Genomic DNA, 27,867 nt, shown 5'->3' with positions numbered 1-27,867 from the left:
ACTAGTTTTCCCTAGAGAGGGCATAACTCCCCCCGCCCCGCCCTAGCAGTCTGCTAGGATGAGAGGCTGACACTTTGATCCGTCGGGTTAAGCTGAGTTGAAACTCTATTACATAGTTTGATTTCACCTCTGGCTTCAACTGCTTTGAGGGTGAGTCCTGTTTTATGTATATTACAGTCAAGCAAGACTCTGGGACCTTAGAAAAGTGCAAAGAATTTCTCTGCTTTTTAGTCCCATTCTGAGCCTCTAGTGCTGCCCCTACTGCCTTTTTCATATTTCAAAATCAGGACCTATAGGAGGCGGGAGGGATGCAGTAATGGAACAAGGAGAACATCTCTACGTTTGGGTTTCTTAAAGATTCCAGTCTGTCACACCATTCTAAGCAACCACTGAATGCTCTGCCTGTTTCTCTTTAATCAAACAAAACGCCTCTACTATGGAGGACTTGATCTTTTGCTGCCCATGTACCTTCTCAACAAATGTACAAAGTGCCTGTGATCTCTTCTCATCTAGGCCTTTCTTTAGTTCCTTTAGACCTTTTGTATCATCAGCTCTCTTGATTTCTTTTTAAAACACTGTTTTTCGATTGTATAGTCCTTTTTCCCCTATTAACAGCATAACCAGGGGCCTGTTTTATTTGTCTGTATCCTAAACCAAAACTAACTTTGTGTTTTCTATTTTAGATTTATTTGATTTTTTTCTCATGGAGCCATTTAACTACTTTTTCAGTCTACTTTATTTCTTATAATTTAAAATTGGGATCTAAAGTGTCGATTCGGTTAACGTTATTTTTACCAAAATATCTGTGAGGTGAACCTGCACACTTCTTATTGCTTAAATTAGCAGGTTCTTATCATCAGGTTATTCTACCAGTAGAGATACTAAATTTTGCCATTTGGTTAAGGTGATCCTCCCATTATAAACTTATGTTTTCCCTTTGCAATTAGCAAGGAATGTGTAGAGTGACATTTTGGCCTGTGGATCAGTCCTGTCTCCTGACAGTCTTTTAGCTAACAAGTTTACTTCTGTTTATTAAATACACTGTTTAATTTGGGGTCGCAAAATGATTTGTCAAATTGTATCATTTCTTTGTGCTTGCTAGCTTCTATAAATAAAAGCTTTTCCTTATGAACAGGGAATGATTACATGTTCACCAGAAAGGCTGGGTAAAAATAAATATATACATATACCTAATTCTTTCTGTTTAGCAATTTTCACAATTAAGAAATTGGTGTATTAGTTCCAATTGTGACAAGTAAGTTTTTTGGTTTTGAGGTTTTAAAAATTGGGGGGATATCACTGTAGCCTCCTGCATTGTTATTTATTCAGTCTTTCCACCAGTCTTTATTATTTTTTTTTTTTGAGGGGAGGAGAGGATGTTCAAATTATTCTATAGATAGCTGGGGGAGCCCCTTCAAAGCTAGCTTCTGTGTTCTGACATGGCCTATGAGCAATTTCTTACTATCTAGTACAAAATGAGCCTTTACTTTTGCTGTCCAAGACTTAGAATCAAACTGTTTCTTCACAGAGTTCTTTTAGTGGGAAATATCATTTAGAAATTAAATTAAGATCTGGGTACTAGATGTGCTGCTGAAGGACTTAGTTCTGAATAACATTAATATACTTGCTTTGTTCTACAGTTCACATAAAATGATTGGAAAATTACAATGCCATTTTTACTTCTCACAGTAAACTGGGTGAAATTTAAAATTTCTTTGAACTTCTTTTGTCTTTGGAACATATTCCACTAAGGATCAAGACAACTTTTTAAAAATTACTTGAAATAGTTCTTTTATATAGGGTTGTGTTCACTTTCATTTTATTGGGTTTTCCCCCCCTATTTTAATTTGTGGGAATGTAAATGTTATAAAATATTTACATGGTTCAGAAATCAAGACTTTATAAAAAGTTGTATTCAGAAAAGGCTCCCATCCATTTTCTTCATTTGTTTCTTGTTTTATCCTGTTTTGTTTTGTTTTTCAGAATTAACCATATCCACATACACACATATATCCACCTGTTCTTGTCTATGTTCAAGTGGGACATGTTATATACTCTTTTCTTTTTTACTTAATAGTATGTCTTGGAGATCACTATTTGGTATCGTATTGGTCAGTTTTCTCCAGAGAGTTGGCTCCCATGCTTATGGAGGTTGACAAGTCCCAAGATCTGCAGAATGAGTTGACATGCTGGGGACCCAGGGGAATCAGTGGTGTAGTTCCAGTCCTAAAGCTGGTAGGCTTGAGGCCTAGGAAGTGCTGATGTCTCAGTTTGACTCTGAAGGCAGGAAAAATTCAGTGTCCCCATTCAAAGGCAGTCAGGCAGGAGGAGTCTTTCATACTCTGGGGAGGGTCAGTCTTTGGTTCTACACAGACCTTCAAGTGATTGGATGAGGCCCACCCTCATTGTGAAGGACAGTCTGCTTTACTCAGTTTACTAATTTAAATGTTAATCTCATTCAGAAACATCCTCACAGAAACACTCATCATGTTTGGCCAGATATCCAGGTACCCCTTTCGCCCAGTCAAGTTGACAACATAAATTAACCAATCACAAGTATATAGATATCTTCCTCATTCTAATAAGGTATTTACAAGTTTTTCCTTTTACAAATAGTACTATAATGGAGATAACCTGGTGCATATTCATTTTAAATTTTTGGCATTGTGTATTTGTAGAATACTGTATATGGACTTGCAGGGTAAAAGAGTAAATATATATGTGATTTTGTTAGATATTGTCAAATCATCGTAGATAACCTTAGATAAGGTTAAAATATTTTACAATTCCACCAGCAAAAAACAATAATATCTGTTTCTTCACAATCTCACCTACCTTATAAAGTTTTGCCAGTTCGATATGTGGGAACTGGTATCTGTGGTTTTGTTTTCTCTTGTGAGTGAGGTTAGTATGTTTTCATATATTTAAAAATGATTTGCCCTTTTTTGGTGAGTTATGTGTTCATATTTTGACTTTTTTTTCCCCATTGGTTTTTGGTTTCTTTTATCTTGATTTTTTCATAGTTTTTTATATGATTTACAGATATATGCCCTTTTTCTTTGTTTATGTCTTTGCCATGCAGGATTTTGTTTTGCCATGTAGAAGACTTTGTTTTTATGTAATCAGATATATACCTCTTTTATTGATTCCAGATTTCAGTTGTCTTTAGAAAAGCTCTCCTGACTGCCAGACTATAAGAATTCTTAACAGTAATTCACTCATTTACTCATTAGTTTTCTTCTAGTACTTGGATGATATCATTTTTTTTTACGTTTAGCTCTCTGACCTGTTTGGAATTCATTCTGGTGTGTGTTGGGAAGGATAGATTGAACTTTCCCTCCCAAGTAATTATCCATTTCCCCCAATATTATTTATGAAAAAATCTCCCTTTTCTGCAGTGATTTGACATGACATTATGCCAGGTTGGCCAACTATATGCTATAGTTGGTTCTGTTTTAGGACTTTTTGTTTCATTGTCTCTGTCATGTTATTCTATAACATCTTCCCCCTACCCCACCACCTGCTCTTTTCTCAGGGTTTTCTTAGCTGTTCTTTTTTTTTTTCCCCATAAGTATTTTAGAACCAGCTGGTCTAATTAAATCTGTAAAAGTTTGTGTTTTTATTGGATTTACATTAAGTTTTTTAATAACTGGAGAAAACTGACATCTTTGTAATGTTGAATCATCATGTCCATGAAAAAGGTATAGATCTTTCCATTTGTTCCCAGTCTGCTTTTGAGTTGTTCAAAAGTATTGTAAGGTTTTCTGAACACTGGTTATGTGTATTTCATGTTATATTTATTCCTAGGTATTTTATATTTTTGTTACTGTTGTACATGTGATCTTCCTTTATATATTCAGACAGGTTACTAATATATGTGTGTGTAATATAGGTATATTGTATATAGAGAGGGGCTTCTGATTTTTCTATGTTTTACATCTTGTTTTAGTGAATTCTTGTACTGTTAGTATTGGTTTCTGATTGATTCTTTTGGGTTGTCCAGGTAAACTCATCTATGAATATATACAGAGTTTTATTTTTTTCTCTCCAATTCTTTTGACTAATACTTTTTCTCTTGTCTGTTACATGGCTGTGCCTTTTTTCACTTAGCAATAATGTGTGTGTGGTGTGTGCCCACTTAAAATATTGCTGGCTTTGAGGCTAATGTATATGTATAATTCTACTATTAGGTAATATTCACCAATTCTTATTTTACTGAGTGTTTTTTTTTAAGATTTTATTTATTTATTCATGAGAGACACATAGAGAGGCAGAGACACAGGCAGAGGGAGAAGCAGGCTCCATGCAGGGAGCCTGACGTGGGACTTGATCCCAGGTCTCCAGGATCATGCCCTGGGCTGAAGGTGGCGCTAAACTGCTGAGCCACCCGGGCTCCCCTACTGAGTGTTTTTATTAGGAATAGGTGTTGAATTTTGTTGAGTGTCCTTTCAGCATCTATGGAAATGAATATGAGTTTCCTCTTTAAATTTGTAAATATAGTGAGTTATATTAATGGATTTAAATTTATAGGTGAAAGATTTTTTGTTTCATTTTGTTCTACTTTTATTGCATTGTGACTGGATGATTTCATCTGTAATTTTTTCTGTGGCTCTTGCTGTGATTTTCTTCATGACATAATACACGCATATTGGTAATTCTTGTGAATATTCCATGTGCGTTTGAAAAGAAGCTATACTCTATTAGAAAGCAAAGTTTGTTACCTAGATAAGATAAATTTTATTCTACTCCCTCCAGCTTCTCTAATTTTGCCTAGTATTTATTCACTTGATTGAGTTATATACTAAAGTTCTCTATTGTTAGTTATGTCTGTTTCTTCATGCACCTCATGGAGTTTCTGCTTTATGAATATGGCTGCTCTGATAAATGGCACACAAATATTCGTAACTGTTACATCTTCTTTGGAAATTGTGGCCTTCAGTATTAAAAAGTTTCCCTTTTTATTCATTACCAATCTCTTCACCAGCCTTTCTCAATCATCTCATGGATGAAGTTCATCTTCCAGAAGTAAATGCTTCCAACTGTGATGTTCCCTGAGTTCTGACGTACCCAAAGCTGTTTTTCTATAGCTTTGTTACAAAATCCACAGCTTGGCCAGATAAAAATTCTTGACTCACACTTTCTTTCCTTCAGCTTCTGAAAAAAAATTATTTTAGTCTAATTTTGTATCTTCTTTCCATTTTCTCTGCAGCCCCTCCCCCTTCTTTTCCCTTCACTTTCTGCTGAATTGTATGGGAGTCAGTTGCAGAAATCATAAGACTTTCATTCCTGAATACTTCAGGGTGTATCATTACACTTAGTTGAGCAAATTTTCTAACTCTCTCTTCTCTCTTTCTTTTTTGTTTCAAGTTTTATGTAAATTCTAGTTAGTTAACATTTAGTATAATATTAGTTGCAGAAATAGAATTTAGTGATTTATCACCTAAATTTAACACCCAGTGCTTGTCACAAGTGCCCTCCTAATACCCATCTCTCATTTATTTTATTTTTTAAAGAATAGGTTTTTAAGATTTATTTATTTATTTAATTTTTTAAAAGATTTTATCTATTTATTTGAGAGAAAGAGAGAGAGAGAGCACACACAGAGGCAGAGGAAGAAACAGGCTCCCCACTGAGCAGAGAGCCCAATGTGAGGCTTGATCTTGAGATTATGACCTGAGCCTAAGGCAGACACTTAACCAACTGGGATACCTAGGCATCCCATAAAAATTTATTTATTTTAGACTGTGAGAGCATGCTGAGGGAGGAGCAGAGGGAGAGAGAGAATCCTGAAGTAGACTTCCTGCTGAGTGGGCAGTTGACATGGGGCTTGATTCCAGGACCCTGAAATTATGACCTGAGCAGAAGTCAGATGCTTAACTGACTGAGCTACCTGGGCACCCCACCCATCACCCATTTAGCCCATCCCCCTGCCCACCTCCCCTCCAGCAACCCTGTTTGTTCTCTGTAGTTAAAGTAAGTCAGAAAAGATATATATCATGATTTCACTCATATGTGGAATTCTCTCTCTCTCTCTTTTATCTTTTATGACATGGAAATTTTACAAAGTTTTATAGACTCTCAATTTGTATTTGCATGGTTTATTTGTAATTAGATTGAAATGAAGCATATTAGCAGGAATATTACATAGGTGATACTGTGTTCTTAGTGTATTACATCAGAAGGCACATGGTATCTATTCTGAACTGGGTTTTTTTTCCCTTTCAAGTAGACTTTATTTTTTTAGTGTGGTTTTAGGTTCACAGCAATACTGAGCAGAAAGTACAATGCCCATATACACCCTGGCCACACACATGCACAGTATCCTCCACTGGCAACATCCACCAAGAGTGATACGTTTGTAATTGATGAACTACATTGACACATTACTATCATCCAAAGTCCATAGTTTGTTTACATTAGGGTTTGCTTTTGCTGTTCTATATTCTGTGGATTTTGACAAATGTATAATGACAAGTATCCATTATTATAGTATCACACAGAATAGTTTCATTTCCCTAAAAATCCTCTCTGCTTTATCTGCACATTCTGTCTTTTCCCCATACCCTTGACAATCATGGACGTTTTTACTCTTTCCATAGTTCTACCTTTTCTAGAATGTCATCCAGTTGGAATCACAGTATATAACCTTTTCAGATTAACATCTTTCACTTAATATGCACTTAAGGTTCCTTGATGTCTTTTCATGGCTCAATAGTTCATTTCTTTTTAGCACCAAGTAATAATCCATTGTCTTGATATACCACAAGTTCTTTATTCACTTGCAAAAGGACATGTTGATTGCTTCCAAGTTTTGGCAATTATGAATAAAATGCTGTAAACATTCATATGCAGGTTTTTGTGTAGAAGTGAGTTTTTATTTTGGGGGGCAAATATCAAGGAGTGTGATTGCAGGATTGTATGGTAAAAGTGTGTTTACTTTTTGTAGGAAACTGCTACACTGTCTTCCAAAGCAACTTTATCTCTTTTTCCCATTAGCAATGATTGAGAGTTCTTGTTGCCCCACATCTTTACCAACAGTTGGTGGTTTTGATGTTCAGGATTTTGGCTATGCTATTAGTGTGTAGTAGTATATTGCTATTTTAATTTGCATTTCCCTTATGACATATGACCTGGAGCATCTTTTCATATGCTTATATGCTATCTCTGTATCTTATTTGGTGAGTCAGTATTTTTGCTTGTTTTTAAACTGAGTCGTTTGTTTTCTTATTGTTAAGTTTTAAGAGTTCTCTGTATATTTCAGATAACAGTCCTTTATCAGCTATGTCTTTTGCAAGTATTTTCTCCCAGTCTGTGGCTTGTCTTCTCATTCCCTCTCACATAGCAGTTTTTAATATTAATGGAGTCTAGCTTCTCAATTCTTTTTTTCATGAATCTTGACTTTGGTGTTGTATCAGAAGAGTCATTGCCAAACCCAAGGTCACCTAGATTTTCTTCTAGGAAATTTATAAAACCCTTTAAAAGTTTTAGAGTTTTGTGTTTTACTGTGATCCATTTTGAGTTAATTGTTGTGAAGGGTGTAATATCTGTGTTTAGGATCATTTTTAGTATGTAGTTACCATCCCAGCACCATTTGATGAAAAGACTCTCTTTACCCCATTGTATTGTCTTTGCTCTTTTATTAAAAATCAATTGAATATATTAAAAATCAATTGAATATAGGGTTGGTTGCTATACTGTTTTGTTCCATGGGTCTAGTTGCCCATTCTTTCACCAACACCACACATTTCTGATCACTATAAATTTATAGTAGGTTATAGGAAGTCAGATAGTGGTCAGTTCTCCAACTTTGTTCTTCAATATTGTATTGACTATTCTGGGTCTTTTGCCTCTCCATATAAACTTTAAAATTAGTTTGTTGGTATCCCCAAAATAATTTGCTGTGATTTTTAATTGGGATTGTAATGCATCTGTAGATAAATTTGGGAAGAACCAACCTCATGACAATATTGCATCTTCTATCTCTCCATTGTTTATTCCTTTTTGTTCTCAGTTTTTATTTCAAATTTGAAATGTTCATATCTGCAGTTGCTTCCTCAATTATATGTAATTAATAATGAAATGTGACAGGTTTTTTTTTTCTCTTTTATGGCTGTTTTTGGTTCTCTTTTTGAGAATTTTCATTTGCTGAAAAGTTCTGATTATTTTTCCTTCCCTTCTAATAGAACCTTGTTTGGTTTCCAGGTTCATTGAGTGTCTTTGTATTTGTTTATTATGTTGGAGTGTCTGTAGATGGGTAGGTAGGGGTTTGGGTGAGTTACTTTGTTCTTTAATTCCAAAGAACCATGCTTGATTGCTACAAATAACAAAAGTATAGTTCCTTTAATAAATATCGTCCTCTTTTGGTCTGACTTACAATTTTTTAATGTGTAGATCATAACATGTCAGTGGGCTTATTATCCTTAATTGCTTCATTTTTTTCCTTTGTCACCAAACCTCCAAAGATACCTCCTTTTTTCAAAGTGCCTCTTTTCTCCCAGAGAAGGAATCTTTTCAAGGCTCTCCTTTTTGGTAACAGATTCTTTTGTATATGTCTGTGTATATGTCCTTTTGACCTTCCAGTGGCTAATGCTGTGATTCACAGTGTCCCAAATCTTTTCTTAAAATTTCCCCACTCAGAGTTAGATCCCTCTCTCGGGTAGTATATCTTAGCTGGTGTTAATCTGGTTTTTGGCAGTTGTAAGACCCCCTCTTTTTATAGACTCGTCAGACTGTGCTTTGAGGGGCTCCAACACCAATTCAATTGGCCTCTGATTTTTATTTTCCAATTACATGTTAAATGAAGTGCTATTCTGATTCCTAGTTATGCCATAGGCATGAACTATATGTGTTTTTATTTGCTCCATTGAAAGATCTATATATTGAAAGATCTATATATTCTATATACTGTCTTTGGACGGTATGCAGAAGGATTAGAATTTAAATGACTGCTATTTTATGAGAATCTGGAATTCTAGTCCTTTAAGTATTTTGCTGCCAAGTTTCTAGGTAATTATGATGTTGAATCATATAAAATTGCAATTTTTGTAATTCAAAAATTCTTGAGGGATCCCTGGGTGGCGCAGCGGTTTGGCGCCTGCCTTTGGCCTAGGGCGCGATCCTGGAGACCCGGGATCGAATCCCACATCGGGCTCCTGGTGCATGAAGCCTGCTTCTCCCTCTGCCTATGTCTCTGCCTCTCTCTCTCTCACTGTGTGCCTATCATAAATAAATAAAAATTTTTAAAAAAATTATTGAATATCAGCTATTGTATATGGTGCTACTAATAGAAAGCTAAGCAAGCTCTTGATTCTTATGTTTCATGCCTTAGTGAAATGTTACATATTGTAGAGGCATTATTTTTAGTATTCATTCCAACATTGTAAAGTCTACATTTTTTATTGACCTCACTGAGGTTTAATTTATATACAATAAAATGCACCCATTCTAGTGTGCAATTCAGTGGATATGGACAATTGCTTACACTTCTTTAACTACCACCACTGTCAAGATACAGAGTATTTCCATCACTTTAAAAAGCTCCTTTGTATACTTTTGCAGTTAGTGCCACCCCCAGGAAATCACTAAATCACTTTCTGTCATTAGATTAGATTTCTAAAGACAATATCTCTAAATTACCCTTTGAGTCCTGCTGGATCTGAAGCTTGCTTATCACTCCATTGTCACCAGGTTACGTTTCCGCGCTATATTTGTGTTGGCCTCAGGGCCTTTTTACTTGTGAGTCCATCCATCCATTGCTCGGCACTTTACATTTCACATATCTTGAATAGACGTCCATCTCTGCAGGATCCATGCTGCTTTTATTTTCTGTGCCTTCATTCATGCTGTTCTTTCTGTCAGGGCAGCACTTACCTCCCAAACTAACATTCTTCCTTGCCTGATTTATTCCTACTTATATTTCTAAAGTCAGCATATATTACTGATTGGGTTATCAATTATATTTTATCTTTATCAATTTTATTTTCTTTATAGTTGTGTAATTGTCTCCTTTACTAATCTCAGCTCCTTGAGGGCAGCAATCATTTCTTCAATTACAGATGTGCCTGGCACATGGAGGCTTTCTATTCTTACTGCTTAATAAATATTTGATTTATGAGGAATGCGTTTCAACTCCTATGTATGAGATTTAAAGCTAAATCTATATAGGAAAAATTAAGGAAGTCTTTTTTTTCCCTAATAGTCATTACTAAGAAAAACTGAAGTTAAATGAATAGCATCCTGTAAGTGTGAGGTGATATGGGCATTGTTCCCTTAGACCACAGTTATACTTGTAGAAACCAGTTTTTTAAGTTAATTCTTCAATTCTTATTTTTCTTGCCATGTTTCTGAAAATTCACCAGTGTGTATGGAGATAAATAGTCTAGCTTTGTTCAGAGTATGAGCTCTATATACTAATAATGTGTTTTAAGAATCTAAAGAGAAGGGCAGCCCAGGTGGCTCAGTGGTTTAGTGCTGCCTTCAGCCTACGGTGTGATCCTGGAGACCCAGGATCGAGTCCCATGTCAGGCTCCCTGCATGGAACCTGCTTTCTCCCTCTGCCTGGATCTGTGCCTCCCTTTCTCTCTCTCTCTCTCTCTCTCTCTTTCTCTCTCTCTCGAATAAATAAATAAAATATTTTTTAAAAACAGAATCTAAAAAGAAAAGCTTTGACAATAATATTGGTTGTTTTCACCTGTGTATCTCTTATCACAGTGTAAGCTCAAGGGCCAGAGCTAGGTCTTATTAGTCTTTTTTTTACCTTAAGATTCCTGGCTTCAATAGCTAATAAATACTTGAGAGATCCTGAGATTCATGTTTGTTGTCCTATTACATACCCAGGAATGGTACCCTACTGTATTCACTCTAAAATTATATTAGGTATGAAGAAAATTATAAGGTTATATCAGTCATCAGTTTCTGATTCTGGATAGCAACCTGATAAGTTCTAAACTATATGAGCTTAGAATGATACATCTTCAAAAAATCTTCATATTAGTAGTGCAAGAATTGGGAGAAGCAGGAATGATCTCTTGATGGATAAGAATAATTTCCAGGTGTTATAAAAACCACTATTATGTTCAAACTTCTGTTGTCTGTGTTTACCTGTATGATATAGTACCATTTTTACTTGAACTAGATTTTTATTCCCTTTTCTCAGAGAAATAAGAAAATTAATGATTCTTAATATGTTGACAGCCTAACTTTGTTTTCATAAACCAGCAGGGATCTAGGAAGCGGCTATTGGGAGATCTGTCTACTACGAGCAAAGCTGGCTGAGAATTAACTGTAATGACTGTTCTTTTCATATGCTGTGATTGAATAGCAGAGTTATCTCAGCTTTTCTGGAAGAACTTTGTTTTAGTTAAGAATACAGTTCAGCAAAACATATAGGCATATCTGTACCCCTGGAAACATACTTTTTAAAAACATTTTTTAAAGAGATGGCACACAAGTGAGAGGGACAGAGGAAGAGGGAGAGAGAATCTGAAGCCAACTCTGTGCTGAGCACTGAGCCTGATGCGGGGCCGATCTTATGACCCTGAGATCACCACCTGAAGCTGAAACCAAGAGTCAGATGCTGAACCAGCTGTGCCACCCAGGCGTTCCAACATACTTTTATTTATTAAATATAATCTATATTATGCTTTGTTGTATGGTAGTTAAAAGTGCTACAGAGTGCTCAAACTTACCTCTGTGATATTTTCAAAGGAAGAATTTATAATTGAAAGTTTCCCGTTTTAACAAAGGCTAATGCTTTTCCACTTTATTTTATATTTATACCTAGTGTTTTAAAATATAATTTCATTTTGCCTTGTAGTGTATGCAGAGAATATTTCCAAAATGGTGGGAAGAGAAAAGCACTTGAAAAAGATGAAAAAAGAGCTGTACTCGCCACTAAGACCACTCCAGCCTTAAATTCACATGAGTCTTCTAAACTTGAAGGTCATTTAACCAACCTCAGCTTTACAAACCCTGAATTTATAACTGAGTAAGTACACTTTCTCTACTTCAATTATTAATGTTATTTTGGATAGCTGTATTAATAATGTAAAGTAGTATAATGATTTACCACAAGTAGTGGGCCATTTGCTTGTTCCCCTGATAATAGATTAGGCTGAAAAAAAAGCACATTTGTAATATTATTAGGTAGAAAACTAGCATAAAATTTTAAGGGATATCTGGAAAACTAATGGTTCTATAACATTGTGTTCAGGAAAAATGAGAAAGAATAGTTTCTTAAGTGTTGTAATAATTACTCTTAGGGGAATACAAAGAATCAAAATAGCAAAACCCATTTTAAACTGTGTTTAATTTAAAGGTGGTATCTGCTAACTAAAAAATCCACCCAGGTGGATCCCTGGGTGGTGCAGCGGTTTGGCACCTGCCTTTGGCCCAGGGCGTGATCCTGGAGACCCGGGATCGAATCCCATGGAGCCTGCTTCTCCCTCTGCCTGTGTCTCTGCCTCTCTCTCTCTCTGTGACTATCATAAAAAAAAAAAAAAAAATTAAAAAAAAATTAAAAAAAAATAATCACAAGGAATAATGGATTATTAATAGAACCAATTCCTATTATTTTATTGTTGATATGAAATTCTGCCTACTATAGTGTTGTTAACTATAGTCATCATACTATGTTGTACTTTACATCCTCTTTTCACTTATATTCCCATTTCACTTAGCATAATGGCCTCGAGGTCCATCCTTGTTATAACAAATGGCAGGATTTCATTCTTTTTTATGGATGAATAGTATTTCATTGTATTTTACATATATCTATATATATATAAATATATAGATATGTAGAAAAAATATACATGTGCCGTCCTCTGGGCCCCCTGGCCTGCCACCTCTGCCCCTAGGTTCAGTGCCACCATCCCCGGCAGGCTGTCCCTGGACCCAGCCAGGACAGCTGTGGGACCAAGCCACACAGTCGGAGCCCTCCCCTGTGCCTCCCTCCCCTCGCCTCCCTTGTTAGGCCTGGGCCTAGGATGTTCCAGAGCCTAAAGGGTTAGGCTTCTCCTTTTCTGACTGGGAAATAAACTCCCCCAAAGGAAAAAAAAAAAAAAAAAAAAGAGCAACAAACACCCAACAATAACATTGGCTCTGGGGTGATGGTGAGGAGGGGCATAAAATATATATTTTTTCTACATATATACATATATACATATACATATATATATATATATATATATATGTAGAAAAAGTATTATAATCTAGTTTATTGGTAGTGTTAAAATTCTCTATATAACTTATACCGGAATAGATTTGTAATATCAAGTAAAACTTTCTTAATCTCTTGAAAATGCTAAACTTGAATAATTCAAAAAACATTCTTGATAGACACTAAGAGCTAACCATGAAAATACAATTGATTAGCCTCTTAACAATTTAAATTTGTAGGTATCAAACATAGAATTACCTCTGGTTACTCTTTTACACCATGTTGAAAATAATATCTAGTCAGTTGTAAGCAATTTCATTTAAAAATTAATTCACATATTTTTGATTAGTTCAGTAGGAAAGAATAAGGCATCTCTCTTTACCTTTTATCAAAAGTTACTACAGAGCTTACAAAACATAGTGACTTACTGAACAGCCTGTATCTCAGGTATAATGAATATTCTTGAATATTTTTTAAATGATGACAGTGTAAAAAAATATATAGGTATGCTGCTATCAAAGGTACATATGGGAAATAGTAACCCTAGAATTTCTATATGGTTCTTTTTTATGGTCTCTATTTTATTCAGATTACCATATTTCTTCAGTCATTGTCATTAGACTTTCCCTTAATTCTCTGAACATGTTTTCTTTTAATTCTTGGAACATTTTTATAATAGCTACTCTGAAGTCTTTGTTAAATCCAAAATTTGAGCTCACTAAGAACCATTTTTTATTTACTGCTGTTTTTCTTGAGTATGGACCATACTTTCCTATCTTTCTTTGTCTTACATTTTTTTGTTGTTGTTGTTAAAAGCCACCCAATGTATTTTTGACATTATATTGTAGAAACTCACATTTTGGATTTTCCCCCAAGGAGGATGGTGGTGATGGTTTTTTAATAATTTGCTTAGGCTTAATCTGTGGGATCTGCCTTCCTTGCAGTTTGTATTGTATTGTTATTTTTATTTTTTAGACTTGTTTCCTAGAGTTCATCTGCACATCTTAGTGGTCAATGATAGCGCAGGTTGTAGTACTCAAATATCTCAAGCCAGATAGGCTTCCACCCTCTGCCAGTGGGTGTGTTGATTGGGGAGTGCTTTTAACACTTAGGTAGTTTTCAAGTCTGCCTGACCAATTACTTTTTCCCAGACCCGCTTTGATCTCCTTTGCATGTTCACTTAGGCTCCTGATCAGTAAAGGCTATGTGGAGACCTTAAGTAGCCTTTCTCACTTCCAGGATTTTTCTTGTTAAATTTCTTACTAGTTATCCAGTCTGCAGCTCAGCCCAACCAAAGCTACAACCTCAGACTAGCATAGCTGCTGACTTTCTCTATTTTCTCCTTTTACTGACAATGCTCTTTGTGGGTTTTTTACTCTTTAGTCCCAATCAAGTTAGCCCCTTCCAGCAGCGAAGATGCTGCTTTTCATAGCCAACCCTGTCCTTGAGGAACTTCCATACTAACTGAGCAAGTGGTGGGGGTGATGAGTGGCTTTAGGCAAAAACACCATAGATCCTCACTGCTCTGAACCTAGAATCAGCTTGTTTTCATGAATAAACACTTCTCAACTTGTTTGCCTTTGTTTGAGTTCCAAAATGGTTGTTTTTGATGATTGTGTCTGGTTTTGTAGTTGTTTCTTAAGGAGTGGATTTGCCAACTCTACCCTGCCAGAGTCAAGAAATTACTGTTTCTGGTTTAGGTTTTTGTTTGTTTTGTTTGTTTGTTTTTTAAAGATTTTATTTATTTATTTATTTATTTATTTATTTATTTATTTATTTACCATAGGAATGTAATGAATAACTCTATGCCACTTAGATGAAATGGACCAATTCCTTGAAAGACATAATCTACCAAAACTCACACAAGGAGAAATAGATAATCAGAATATGTATTAAAGAAGTCTAATCAATAATGAATGGCTTTCCAAAACACAAAGAGAAGGCGGAGTTGGTTTCACTGGTGAAATCTACTGAACATTTAAGGGAAAAACTGAGACCAGTTCTGCAGTCTATTCCAGAAGATAGAATCAATTCTAATTTGTGCTGTGAGGCCAACAGAATGTAGTTTAAGATACTGAACCGGTCTTCCCATTACCTATTCTAAAGTAAAATTGATGTGTTCCTGACTATGTAAACATGATTAGATAATGACTGTATTATTATCTGTATTTGGGGGTTAAGTTATGCTTTAGTTGCTTGTGATGGAAACAAATCTAAGGTGAGAAACTGGAGAATTCATCTAGTTGTCTCACGATGTTTCTTTTTAATATGATCTTTATAAGAAAACATCTACCAATTAAAACTATAAAACTGTACTTCTGTATCTAATTACCAAATCTGTACTAAATTTTTTGCTCCCCACCCTCTTTTTGGTCAGGTTCATCATCTGCCTTTCAACAAGTGAACATCTAAGCTACATTGTGTGAAGTCATTTTTGGGCTGTTTTTCTCAAGTAGTACTTTATTGGTCAAAGAAGTTGAGAGGGCTCAATAATGCAGACTTTGTAAGGACTCAAATGTAATGCCCTCTTTTTGAAAGATAATATAGTGGAAAGGATCTTGCTTTGTATACATTATTGGACATTTGGGTACTTTTTTTTCTCACAGTTGTTTCATCTCTGAATTAAGCATCTCTTTGTGCTTAAATTTTTGTGTTCTTGGGATGGATTTCCGGAAGTAGATTTCTGAGTTTAAGACTTTGAGTGACTCAAGGCACTTGTACGTATTACTGAATGACTTTCCAGAAAATATGATACTAAATCCATTACTCGTAGCAACATGAGTGTCCACTTTGTCAAGACTCATGAGCACTATTTTTCTTTCTTTTCTTTTTTCTTTTCTTTTCTTTTCTTTTCTTTTCTTTTCTTTCTTTCTTTCTTTCCTTTCTTTCTTTCTTTCTTTTTTACTCCTTATTAATGTGTTGGAATAAAATGGCATCCTGGGTTAATAGGCACTTCTAATAAATACATAAGGAAGAGTAAATTTATAAAATAAAGGAAAATCATATTAAATCAGGAAAATAAAATTCATTCTATGAAGTTCTAGTACTTGACATGGCATTGAAACACGGCATACATGCTGTCATTATACTTTCCAAAATTCATGATAAATGAAGGTAATTGGATCTTTCCTGCAAATCCTGTACTTGGCTTTAGGGTCTTTTTTACACAGCACCTAAAAAGCCATTACCAATTAGTCAGTATTAAGAGATGAAACTCATCTGCCACTTATGTCCATTACTCTTGCTGTAAATAGGACCACAGTTTGACTCTTAAGTATCTTAGCAGCTAAGGCTAGCGCAGGCAATAGGATCATTTCTTTATTTCCTTTTTTTAGAATTACTGTTTATGTCATTTACTCACTCGAGTATCGGGATCTGAAGAATTTATTATTGTATGAGCTCTTTTCAGTGCTAAGGATCTTCATATTTATAGTTCTTGGGGTAGGGACTTAACATGCTTTATGGGTGGAAGGACAGATGAAAGAAAGGAAGATAGGATGTTTTTAAAGCAGCAGAATCATGTGTTTATGATTATCTACTTGAGACTTGGTTAACTGGTAGAGAAAAGGAGGAAGGAAGAAGAGGTGGTGGCACTGAGTGAAAGGCAAGACTGTAAAGACTATTAATGGGATGGTCTCTGTTAAACCTGGAATCTTACTTATAGGCCGTATCTCCTTTCTGCCTTAGAATGTAAGATATTGGCTATATAAAGTTTGTGATGGAGGGAAAATAACACTAAAGAAAACCCAATTAGACATATTAATGCCAATTTGGGGAGTTTAGTTTATAACAATTAAATAGTGATTTTGAACACCATTTTACTATTCTTTTTTTCCTTAAGTTTTAGTTAGTTTAGTTTCTATTTAATTTTACTGTTCATTTATTTTATTTTCTTGGGCTTTTTAATATTGAAGCTTATTCTTGTAAATAAAAGGTGTTACAGTGGTAAAGGAAGAAGTTAAATGTCTTTTGAACATAATTCAGTATATAAATAAAAAATTTTAAGTGTTTCAGTTATGGTTTTCAATGATTTTTGCTTTTACTTTGAAATGTATTACATATTAAAGTATATATACAAATACAAATTTGAACCTGAAACTAAAATTCTTCATTTATCTTACTGAAATGTTAATAAATTATAATTATATATACCAGATTTGGAGTTCTAGTAATATCAAAATATTAGGTCCCATTTAATGTCATGTATATTATAATGTTTTAAAGCTGTTTCTACAGAAACAAGGTATATTACCAATTCCACATTATAAAGTTTTCCTCCATAGATTTTCTTGGTTTAAAAGATATGTATCGAAGGGACACCTGGGTGGCTCAGTGGTTGAGCATCTGCCTTCAGCTTAGGTCGTGATCCCAGGATCCTGGAATCAAGTCCTGCATCGGGCTCCCCACAGGGAGCCTGCTTCTCCCTCTGCCTGTGTCTTTGCCTCTCTCTCTCTCTCTCTGTCTCTCATAAAATCTTAAGAAAAATTAAAAATAAAATAAAATATGTATATTGAAAATTATGAATAAGCTGACTACAAATAATCCATGCATCAGTTGCTCCTTTCTAAAAAGTTAGAAAGATAATTCCTTTCCCAGTTTTAGCACTGGCTTAGAGAATAACCTTGGAGAAATATCTAACATTCCTAAGCCTCCTTTATAAAAATAAAATAATACTATATAGGCTTATAGCTATAAAAATAATGGGAAGAACTATATGTAAAAACCCCAGAGCTCTGAGTTTTCAGATAATGATGCAAAGTACTAGATGTTGAGAATGAAAGTAGTGAAGATTATTTATATAAGTTCAAAACATAATTTGGATAACAGCTCAATTGGCAAATCATCATGACAATACTGTGATCTAGAATTCTGTAACCTGACTGTATATAAAGGAAAATGATGACTACAAAATGTTTTCTACCAAACAAAATTGTCTCGAGAGATTCTTAAAGTAAATGTGCTTCCTGAGTAAAACATACAGCAAAGAAAATTGCTTATAAATCTAAGTTTATAAGATTCTTAATGTAGTTCTGTGTACGATGTTCTCAACTAGTAAACATTTAGCATCTAAACCAGATGGTTTATTATTTTAGTAACTGGAATTGAATCTAATTTGATCTAATAAAAATATATAAAGTTAATGAGACTTCCATGGGATCATGGGAACAGAAAGATAAGTTAGGAAACAGAGTTGTATTTTTTGTTTAACTAGCAAATTACTATTTTCTTATGAATTACCTAAAACTCTTCTGAAACAAATATCAATGAATGTTATTAATTGTGTGAGAGTGTCAGAAGGATGTGCTATCATTATATATTATCTCATGAGTCTTAATAGTAATTTGGTGGTTCTTAACAATCAACTTCTTCCATATACTTCTTACAGCTGCAATTTTGTCTTTAAAAACTGTCTTCATCATAATTCATGTGCTATAAGAATGTGTCCTTTTATCAGCCCATTTACGTGTTTTCCTAATAGCAATACATTCCCTTTCTCAGCCTGTCTCTTAAATGCTGGCCCTGGGGCTCTCTACTCTTCACACTTAGCGTATCATCCCAGGACAGCTTAATTTACTCTTATAGCTTTGGTTAACACATGTGTGCCAGTGATTGCAAATCTGTGTATCTCCAGTTCAGCTCTCTTACTTGAAGTCCAGATACCTAGTTGCATGCTAGACATCTCTGTATTTATGCCTGTGAGATATCATGACTGAGCTAATTTTCTCCCCTTTCCTGCTCTATGAAGCACCTAAATCTGCTCCTCTTTCAGTGTTCCCTGTTTCATTAAATGTTATCTATATGCCCAAGCCAGAAACTTGAAGATTTATTCTTGACTCCCTCCCCTATCTAACTTGCCATATCGAGTTTAGTCACAAGTCTTACTATCAGTTCTAAGTTCTGAATATTGCTTCAATCTTTTATCTCTAGTCTTATCTCCTGCAAGGGCTATTGCACAGTCTCCTACTTCCAGTTTTTCTCTAATCCATTCTTTACAGTACAACCTGAGAATTTTTTCAGAAATAAAACCTGATAATATTCTCTTATTTAAAGTTTTTCAATGATTTCCCTTTTCCTTTGAGACTAAATCCAAACTGCTAACATAAAAAATCCTTCATGATTGACTTTTGTCTCTTTCATTTCTCAGTACTTTTTCTTTTTAACTGTACAACTCAATAAGATTGATCTCCCTTTTATCCATGTAAAGTTCCGGCTCCTGCCTGGTGTTATTCCTTCTGCCTAGAACATTCTCTCACAACTCATCACTCACACCTGTCACCTGAAAATTTGCTGTTTATCTTTACACACAATCTTAAACATTCACCTTTCTCAGGAAGAACTTCCTTTACTCCTAGGCTTACTTGGTATCATTAACAAGGCACATACTTCTCTAACACAGCAGATCTCAAAGTGTAGTCTGTGGATCTCTAGGAGTCTCTGAGGCCCTTTGGGAAGAGCTGTGAATTCAAACTATTTCCATGGTAATGTTAAGATATTTGCTTTTTTTACTGTGTGGTCATTTGTACTGATAGTTCAAAAGCAATGGTAGGTAAAGTTGCTAGCATCTTAGCACAAATCAAAGCATGGCACCAAAATATATTAATAGTCATTGTATTCTTTACCATAAGCTCAAAATTTTCACAAAAGGACAGTTTCACTTAAGACTGTCATTGATGAAGTAGTGAAAGATATAAATTAAGCTGAACTCCTGAGCAATTGTTTTTTTAACATGCCATGTGATGAAAAGTAAACAAAAAGTGCTTCTGCTGCATACTAAAATGAAGCCATGATGTCATGATGATTACCCAGCTATTTCCATTTAGCGAAACATCAGAAATTTGCAAAATAAAAAAGGGGGGGGGGTGGAGAAAAGGAAAATGACTCTTTTCATTAAACTTTCTATTTTGGAAAATAGATTCTTTTTTTAAAAATGTATATATAATTGTTATTTTTGAGTAAATTTAAAAATTTTCAACTATAACTTCTTTTTTTAAAGATTTATTTATTTATTTTAGAGAGAAAGAACATATGTGTGTTTGTGATTTGGGGGAGAGGCAAGGGAGAGATCCCTCAAACAGACTCCCAGCTAAGCTCACTCTTACCACCCATGAGATTATGACCTTAGCTGAAACTAAGAGTCAGGAACTTAACCAACTGAGCCAGCCAGTTGCCCCTCAGCTATAATTTCTAATATAGTTAATATCAATAAATATAACGCACATAAACATAAAGTTATTTGGGGTCTTCAGTAATTTTTAATAGTACAAAGGTATTCTGAGACTAAAACTTTAAAAAAACCCTTGCTCTAACACATTGTATTTTCCTGATTCTGTTCATGGTTTCTCTCTCTGTGAAGATAATATTCACGTGCTTTGGGTAACTCAACTCCTAGTGTGGTTTCAACACATATTAGGTTCCCAAGAAGTACTCCTTAAATTAATGAATTCAACAGGCATATGTTGATTATGACTGTCTTGCTTATTGTTGAAAATGTGAGTCTGAAGGTAAGAAAGGAATTCAAAAATCAGGAAATAGATACAGAAGTCTCCTCTGCCTTGGGGAATTTTTTTGATTGGTGGAATGACGTGATACTATCTGGAATACAGAATATCACCAAAATCAGTCTGGAGAAAAATGGTAGAATAAAAAGAGGAGAGAGAAAACGTTCATTATGGAACTTAAGGGAATGCTCACATATAACAGGGATGAAAATTAAGCTACAGTGAACCTAAGAGTTCAAAGGATATTCATCAGTAGGATACAGATTAAGAGGATCTTTCATTGGAAGTTTATAGAGTAACGGTACTCTAAGAGAAGTATGAAAGGGCATAGAAAGGTTAAGATAGGAAGCCTTGAGGGCAATTAAGATCAGTTCTACCCAAGTGACTACAACACATACTTTATTTTGTACATTTTAGTCTATAGGGTAAATTTTTTATTATCTTGAATCACTGAAATAAAAATGTAACAATTTATGTATTTATTTTTTTATTTTTTTTAAGATTTTATTTATTCATTAGAGACACAGAGAGAGAGGGAGAGACACAGGCCAAAGAAGAAGCAGACTCCCTGTAGGGAGCCTGATGCAGAACTCGATCCCAGGACCCCAGGATCACAATCTGAGCCAGAGGCAGACAGTCAACTACTGAACCACCCAGTGCCCCCTGAATTTATTTTTAATGCAAATACAACAGCATTAACACAACTGGGGAATGGAAAAAGTGAGCAGCGCTTGGCTAAAGCCAAGGAAGAGAAGATGTGTGTATGGAGGGGAGAGAGTTGGGTGGGTTGAATAATAAAACATATTTTTAGTGCTACAACTTTAATCATCACCTCCTTCTTATCCTTAGAAGGATCACTTTCTTAATAAAAAATCTCCTATTTAGTACTTCTTCAAAAGACCTACTTTACCTAAAAGCTCTGCTCTTATTTCCCGTCACTTGTAGATAAGTCTTTCTGGTCCATTTTTTTTTTTTTTCTTTAACTTCTTGAAATTACTGATTACACTCAGAGAATGGATTTTTCCATTAGTTCGTACTATCCTGCCTAGTCAATTGGGATAACTTGGTTTCTTGGTATTGAACCTCAGAAAACATTTACTAATTTTATATAGGGTATTGGAGAGTGATGCTACTTTTTTGCCATTTTTTTCTTAAATTACTTGCATTTTGATAAATGTAACTCCTTATCACAGCATTTGAATATGAAAGTGTCAAAATATTGCTATGGTAACTGTCATGACTAAGGATAGTCCTATGCAGATTTTTACTAGTGATGCCATGCGTATAATACCGATTTTCAGATCTTAGATAAATCTAGATAAATTTCATACTAGCACGTACTGAACATAGACACGTCTAACCCAGACAATGAAGAATCAGTTATTAAAGGGGAAAGGACAAATTTAAACTGGTGGAATGCTTGACCATCAATTTGTATTATAATTTTTATTTTGTTACACTGCCTATAAATAGGGTGACCGTATGCCCTGGTTTGTCTTGTACAGTACTGGTTTATGCTTGTTAATAGAGTTTCCTTTTATTTTCATAAGTGTCCAAGTTTGGACTATATATGGTGATCCTATCTATGAAATAAAGAACTGATAATATAACCATAGCTCAGTTAGAAATATATAGTAAGAAGTAGATTTAGAGAATAGACAAAATAGACATCATGATTTAGCTGATAACTTCACTTCTCCCAATCAGTAAGAACTGGGTAATTTTTTTTCATGACTTAGAAAGCAAGCAAACAGGAAGGATAGAGACTATTGAAATTGAAACAGGCATTCAGTCTGAAAATCTGTGATTGAAAGGCAGAGATGCTGGCGACCAGTAGAGTGAGGCATCACCTCGCCTCAGCAATCAGAACACCAAGGCAGGAGTATTTTACATTACTCAAAATGTATTTGCTGAGTGCTACTATATTTCTAGCTCTCTGTGCTAGGTAACATGGAAAATAGATAAATAAATGTAATTTAAAAAAAAAACATAGGATAATTCTGAGAGATAAATATGTAAAAGTACTAGGTGGCTTAGTTTACATTTAATTCTTAAGCTCCATGTTTCTGTATGTTACTCTTGGTTGCTTAATAGTAAATGCAGTAGTTTGTAAGTGTAAGATGTACCTAGAGCAAAGCTATTATTTCCCATGTTTTGCTTTTAAATATTAACAGTATTCAGTAGTCAAACTAATAGACTTGTTTGTATTTTAATTTAAACAAATTTCTTAGTGAAGGAAAAAGATCTTGTGCTTTTGAGAATCATGCTTTATTTTATAATTTATCCATTTAGGAGTATTAATTAAAAATTTTTTGGTACATGCAAATCATATTTCAGTAGCAAAGAAAAAGATGTGGAGCAGATTAATTTTACCTAGACTCTAGTGTACTAAGTGGCATTATGCCTGTAGACATATTATTATACCTCTTTGTGTACAGGTAATTTTTTTTATACGTGAAGAATTCCTGAAAAATGTTTAAAAGTCAAATGAATTCATGTAAAGGTTGGAGGGTTATAAAAAGTCTGTTATTCCCATTTCCTTAAAAAATAAAATTCTTATTTATACCTCATGCTTTAAACAGAATTAGTGACAATAGATTTCCAGTATGTTATATGTGTTCTTTAATAATTATGAAATCAAATAAACAGTTTAATTTTAGCTTCTCAATTATATATCCAGTGGGTATAAAATGGAGAAGTTAAAAATTCACTGCATTAAGCAGGCTTAATGAATTTGATCTTTGTCTCAGTTGTGCTAAGACCAAAAACTTAGTTCCTTGTCACTGGCATTTTAATTTCTCCATTATTTGCATGAAATACTGGACAGTGCAATAAATTGTGTTTAAATGACAATGGCAAATATAGGGGAAAATCATGAACCTCAGTTTTTAAATATCTACATCTGGTGTTATTTAACAGTCTTGTATTTTGCTTACAAACCGCATTCTTTTGAGGAAGTAGAATTGTAACATTGTTTGAAAGCCCTGGTTTGGAGGAGGAAAAGTATGGATAAATTTGAAGGTTGCTGTTAATTGTAAAACAAAGAAAGGAATTTTAAAACTCTTCTGAGATCTAGTCCTCATGCCTGGACAGGATCTATTGTTTGAGGCCTCGAAGAAAGAATAGGGTAAGTGTCTTTTGGCTTTCTAAAACTTCTACCATGAAGTTTATGGGGAAGCTGTTATTTAAAGAGATACAATAGGAGCTGAAATTCTGTAATCAGCTAAGAGCCTTCTTCTTGAGTTTCAGCCTCAAGTTCTCTTACCTCTTGTGGCAAGAGTTTCTCTTACCTCTTCTGTTTCACCAGGCAGCAGCTGTTGTAGTCACAGGCGGCTGACCCCTGGATCTCATTCCCTTCCTTCTCTGGGTTTCTCCATTCTTTGGCTTCACTTGGCCCGGGGAGACTAACCTATGTGTGGATCTGCCAAAGTCAGAGCTGGCTTTTTTAGATTAACCACAATGTTGCACAGAATTCTGAAATGGTTTCCCTGCACCAAATTTAATAACATTTTTCCAGTATATTGACAGTAGCCAAATTCATCATACTAGGTAACTGCATGGAGGAGGATATGGATAGTTCATTTCTCAAATCATTTTATTTCTGATTTTTTTTGAAGTGATATTCTTCATATAGTACTATGTATTTATTTTGCTGGGTGTGTTTCCCATTCTTCAGTTCAGCTGCACTTGTAGAAAGACATGGGAAAATAATTCATAATACATTCTAATTATATAGCAATTACCTAAATTATATTCTGTGTAAATTTAAGGATTATAACTTTGGTTTGTTTATCACTATCGTTGACATCCAACTAATACCTGGCACATAAGTAAATACACAGTATATATGTGAATAAATAAAAGAAAAATATGGAAACTGTTGAATAATCTAAGATTGTATGTTTGAGGGTTATTGCTTTACTTCTGGAGAATGTTTTAAAATTAAGAGCATGGCCTTAAGAACTTAAGAGATAAAATGTAAACTTTAGGTGGAAGCCTTCTTTGAAATATGTAAGTTGTCAAAGAACCTTGGATTCTTTCCCACCTAAGTTTTTCAAAGAATTAGTTTTTAGATTTAAAAGAAATATTGTTACATGCTTAATTTTTATCTAAAGCAGCAGTGGGAGAGGTCAAAGCACAGAACTTTTAAGCTGTAAATGCAAATACAGAATAGTAAAGTATTTCAGAATGACATTGTCTATCTCATTCAATCGCTAGATCTTTAGGCAATGTTTATTTGCTTTAAGAGCCATTTAAGAGGAAAAGCCTATTTCTCCCAAGATATTTACTATTATAGATTAACTCTAGGTTGAATACATGTTCTCAAAAGTAGAAGCAAATTTGAAAACCTGAGAAAGTATATAGTTTGACAGAATTCACGGAATTCAAGTAAACTGATCCAGTCTATCATAAAGTCACAAGAGAACCTGTGTCTGAAGGCCAGGTTTTCTTAAGGCCTGAATAGAAGTTGAGAATTTAAGAAAGTGTTGGAGAATTCTAAGAGCAGTAAGTTGTTTAGTTACTGGCCCAAGGGGCATCATAATCTTCCTCACCACTGTAATTTTGCAAAACATTGTGTTAGTGTGTAAAACTCCATGAGCACAGATGTTGCAACTATTTTATTCTCTGCTATAATTCTGGGGCCTAGCACAGTAGTCTTACATATAAGGGAACCTAGTAAATCAGTAAATGAATGAATTCTCTGTTAGAAGGGACTGTAGAATTAGTTTTAAGCAAAATCTCCAATAGTACCAATCTCATGATTAATTTAACTCTAACTTTAGAATGTAAAGATGACGTAATTGAAATGGTAATGAAGGTTAGAAATGGAGAATTAAGAGTACAGTGGCTCACCACTGAACAACATGAGTTTGAACTGCATCGGTCCACTTACATGCAGATTTCTTTTATAAATTCAGTACTATAAATATATTTGCTCTTTCTTATGATTTTCTTAATTATGTTTTCTTTCCTAAAGCTTACTTTATTGTAAGAATATAGTGTATAATACATATACAAAATACATGTTACTTAACTATGTTCTCAGTAAGGCTTCTAGTCATCAGTAGGCTATTAGTAGTTAAGTTTTGGGGGAATCCAAAGTTGTGTGTGGATTTTCAATTTGCAGGGGGTTGGCAACTCTAACCCCCTTGTTACTCTGAGGTCAAGAGTACTCTGTTTCCTTTGTTTTCTTTTTATCCCTGGAATATCTTTTCAGTTCTATATATCATTAAAATAATGTTGGCCCAAAATATTTTAGAGTAGGATGGATCCATAAAGGCATCAGATTATAGATGATCCCAAGAAGAAGAAAAAGAATTAAAATGTTAGAAGTAGACTGAGGTTTTAAAAAGGGGGTTGGAGGAGGACTTTATATCTTCAGAAAACATTGGTAATCTAGTGTCTCTGTTCCACTTGACTTCTTATCCTTGCTAATGTAAGACAGTATATCCAGTTTCAGCCAACTTGTATTTAAACATTTTGGATAAAGATAAGTTCAGGTAATTGCCAGGGAACTAGGGCCTCGTACACAACAGTGAAGAGGAAGAAACAAAAAGGGAAGGGGAGAATTTTTCAAAGCATAACAGCTTAGAGACCTTAAATAAGATAGAAGGGTCAAATAGATTATAACAAAATACGATAGAGAGAAGACCAAGTAAAAAAACTCCAGAAACAGGCATATTTATTGTAGGGACAGTCTTACACATCTATAAAAATTATTAATGATCGTGATGAATGACCCTATTGTCAAGAAAAGATAGTGTTCACTAAGTCATTTCTAAAAAGACAGCTAAAAAAATAAAAATAAAATAAATAAAAAGACAGCTAGATCTGTAACAACTCATTACAAGGATACTTGGGTGGCTCAGCCAGTCAAGTGTCCTACTCTTGATTTTGTCTCAGGTTTGTGGCCTCAAGGGTTGTGGCCTCAAGCCCTGCGTTGGGCTTCATGCTCAGTGGGGAGTCTGCTTGAGAGTCTCTCTCTCTCTCTCTCTCTCTCTTTCATTCAAATAAAAAATCTTTTTTTAAAAAAGATTCCTGTTGCATAGAAATACATTCTCACTCAAACACTAGCTCCTCCCCTTTAAAGAATCAAAGTTGTGAGTTGTTAAAAAGTACTGAAGTGCAGGTTGTCAATAAGTTGCTTGTCGTAAATAATATGAAATAGTCAAAATAAACAGCATTTAGAAATACCTTATTAATTATAATAGCTTCCCTGTGATGTTAACTGATATATTAAGACAATCACTTAGCCAGGGTCATTAGTGAATATAAATCTGCATTTCAGTTAACATTATAATTTTGAATTTTTCCAACTTTTGCCAGATCTGATCAGTCATTTTTTGCTTTAGTATAGCTAAAAAAGTTTGGTTTTTTTTTTTTTTAAGATTTTATTTAGGGATCCCTGGGTGGCGCAGCGGTTTGGCGCCTGCCTTTGGCCCAGGGCGCGATCCTGGAGACCCGGGATCGAATCCCACATCAGGCTCCCGGTGCGTGGAGCCTGCTTCTCCCTCTGCCTGTGTCTCTGCCTCTCTCTCTCTCTCTCTCTCTCTCTCTCTCTCTGTGACTATCATAAATAAATAAATAAATAAATAAATAAATAAATAAATAAAAATTAAAAAAAAAAAAGATTTTATTTATTTATCCATGAGAGATACACAGAGAGAGAGAGAGAGAGAGAGAGGCAGAGACACAGGCAGAGGGAGAAGCAGGCTCCAGGAAGGAAGCCTGATATGGGACTCGATCCCAGGACTCCAGAATCACGCCCTGGGCTGAAGGCAGCCACTAAACCACTGAGCCACTCAGGGATCCCCAACTAAAAAGCTTTTTTTTACTAGGAATAGAAATGTCAGATCTTTTGGGATTTTTTTGTAATTCCCTTGTATTTGCATTTTTCCATTATCTTCAGTCTTTAGTTTCTTTGCCAGGAATCTTAATAAGCTACTCTTTCATAAGACTTAGCTTAAAACTAGTAATTCAGTCTGTCTATTCACTTACCTAGGAGCAAGGAATCAGTATGTGATGCTCCACTGCTAGCGACCAAATAGTAGAGATATGTCACTGTCATTTCTCCACGTTTTGGAACTCCTTCTCATCCCTCAAGTAACCCTACACAACAATAGGAAGCTTGATTACTAAACACAGAGCCTCTTTGGGGCTGTGTATTAGAGTTCTCCAGAGGAACAGACTGTGTGAGTATATATAAAA

General features: G+C 34.8%; 1 protein-coding gene across 1 annotated transcript in view; it reads left to right on the top strand.

Annotated features, from left to right (window-relative positions):
• The window catches only part of BMT2 (base methyltransferase of 25S rRNA 2 homolog), an 87,837-nt gene that overhangs the window by 20,881 nt on the left and 39,089 nt on the right, over positions 1 to 27,867 (top strand). Inside the window, exon 3 of the mRNA XM_041727783.1 lies at positions 11,816 to 11,986. Within this exon, the coding sequence (XP_041583717.1) occupies positions 11,816 to 11,986 (171 nt within the window). The remainder of the gene's footprint in view (positions 1 to 11,815; positions 11,987 to 27,867) is intronic.

Source organism: Vulpes lagopus, chromosome 13, assembly GCF_018345385.1.
Source record: "Vulpes lagopus strain Blue_001 chromosome 13, ASM1834538v1, whole genome shotgun sequence".
NCBI classification, from domain to species: Eukaryota; Metazoa; Chordata; class Mammalia; order Carnivora; family Canidae; genus Vulpes; species Vulpes lagopus.
This window is presented reverse-complemented; position numbering and strand designations above follow the sequence as displayed.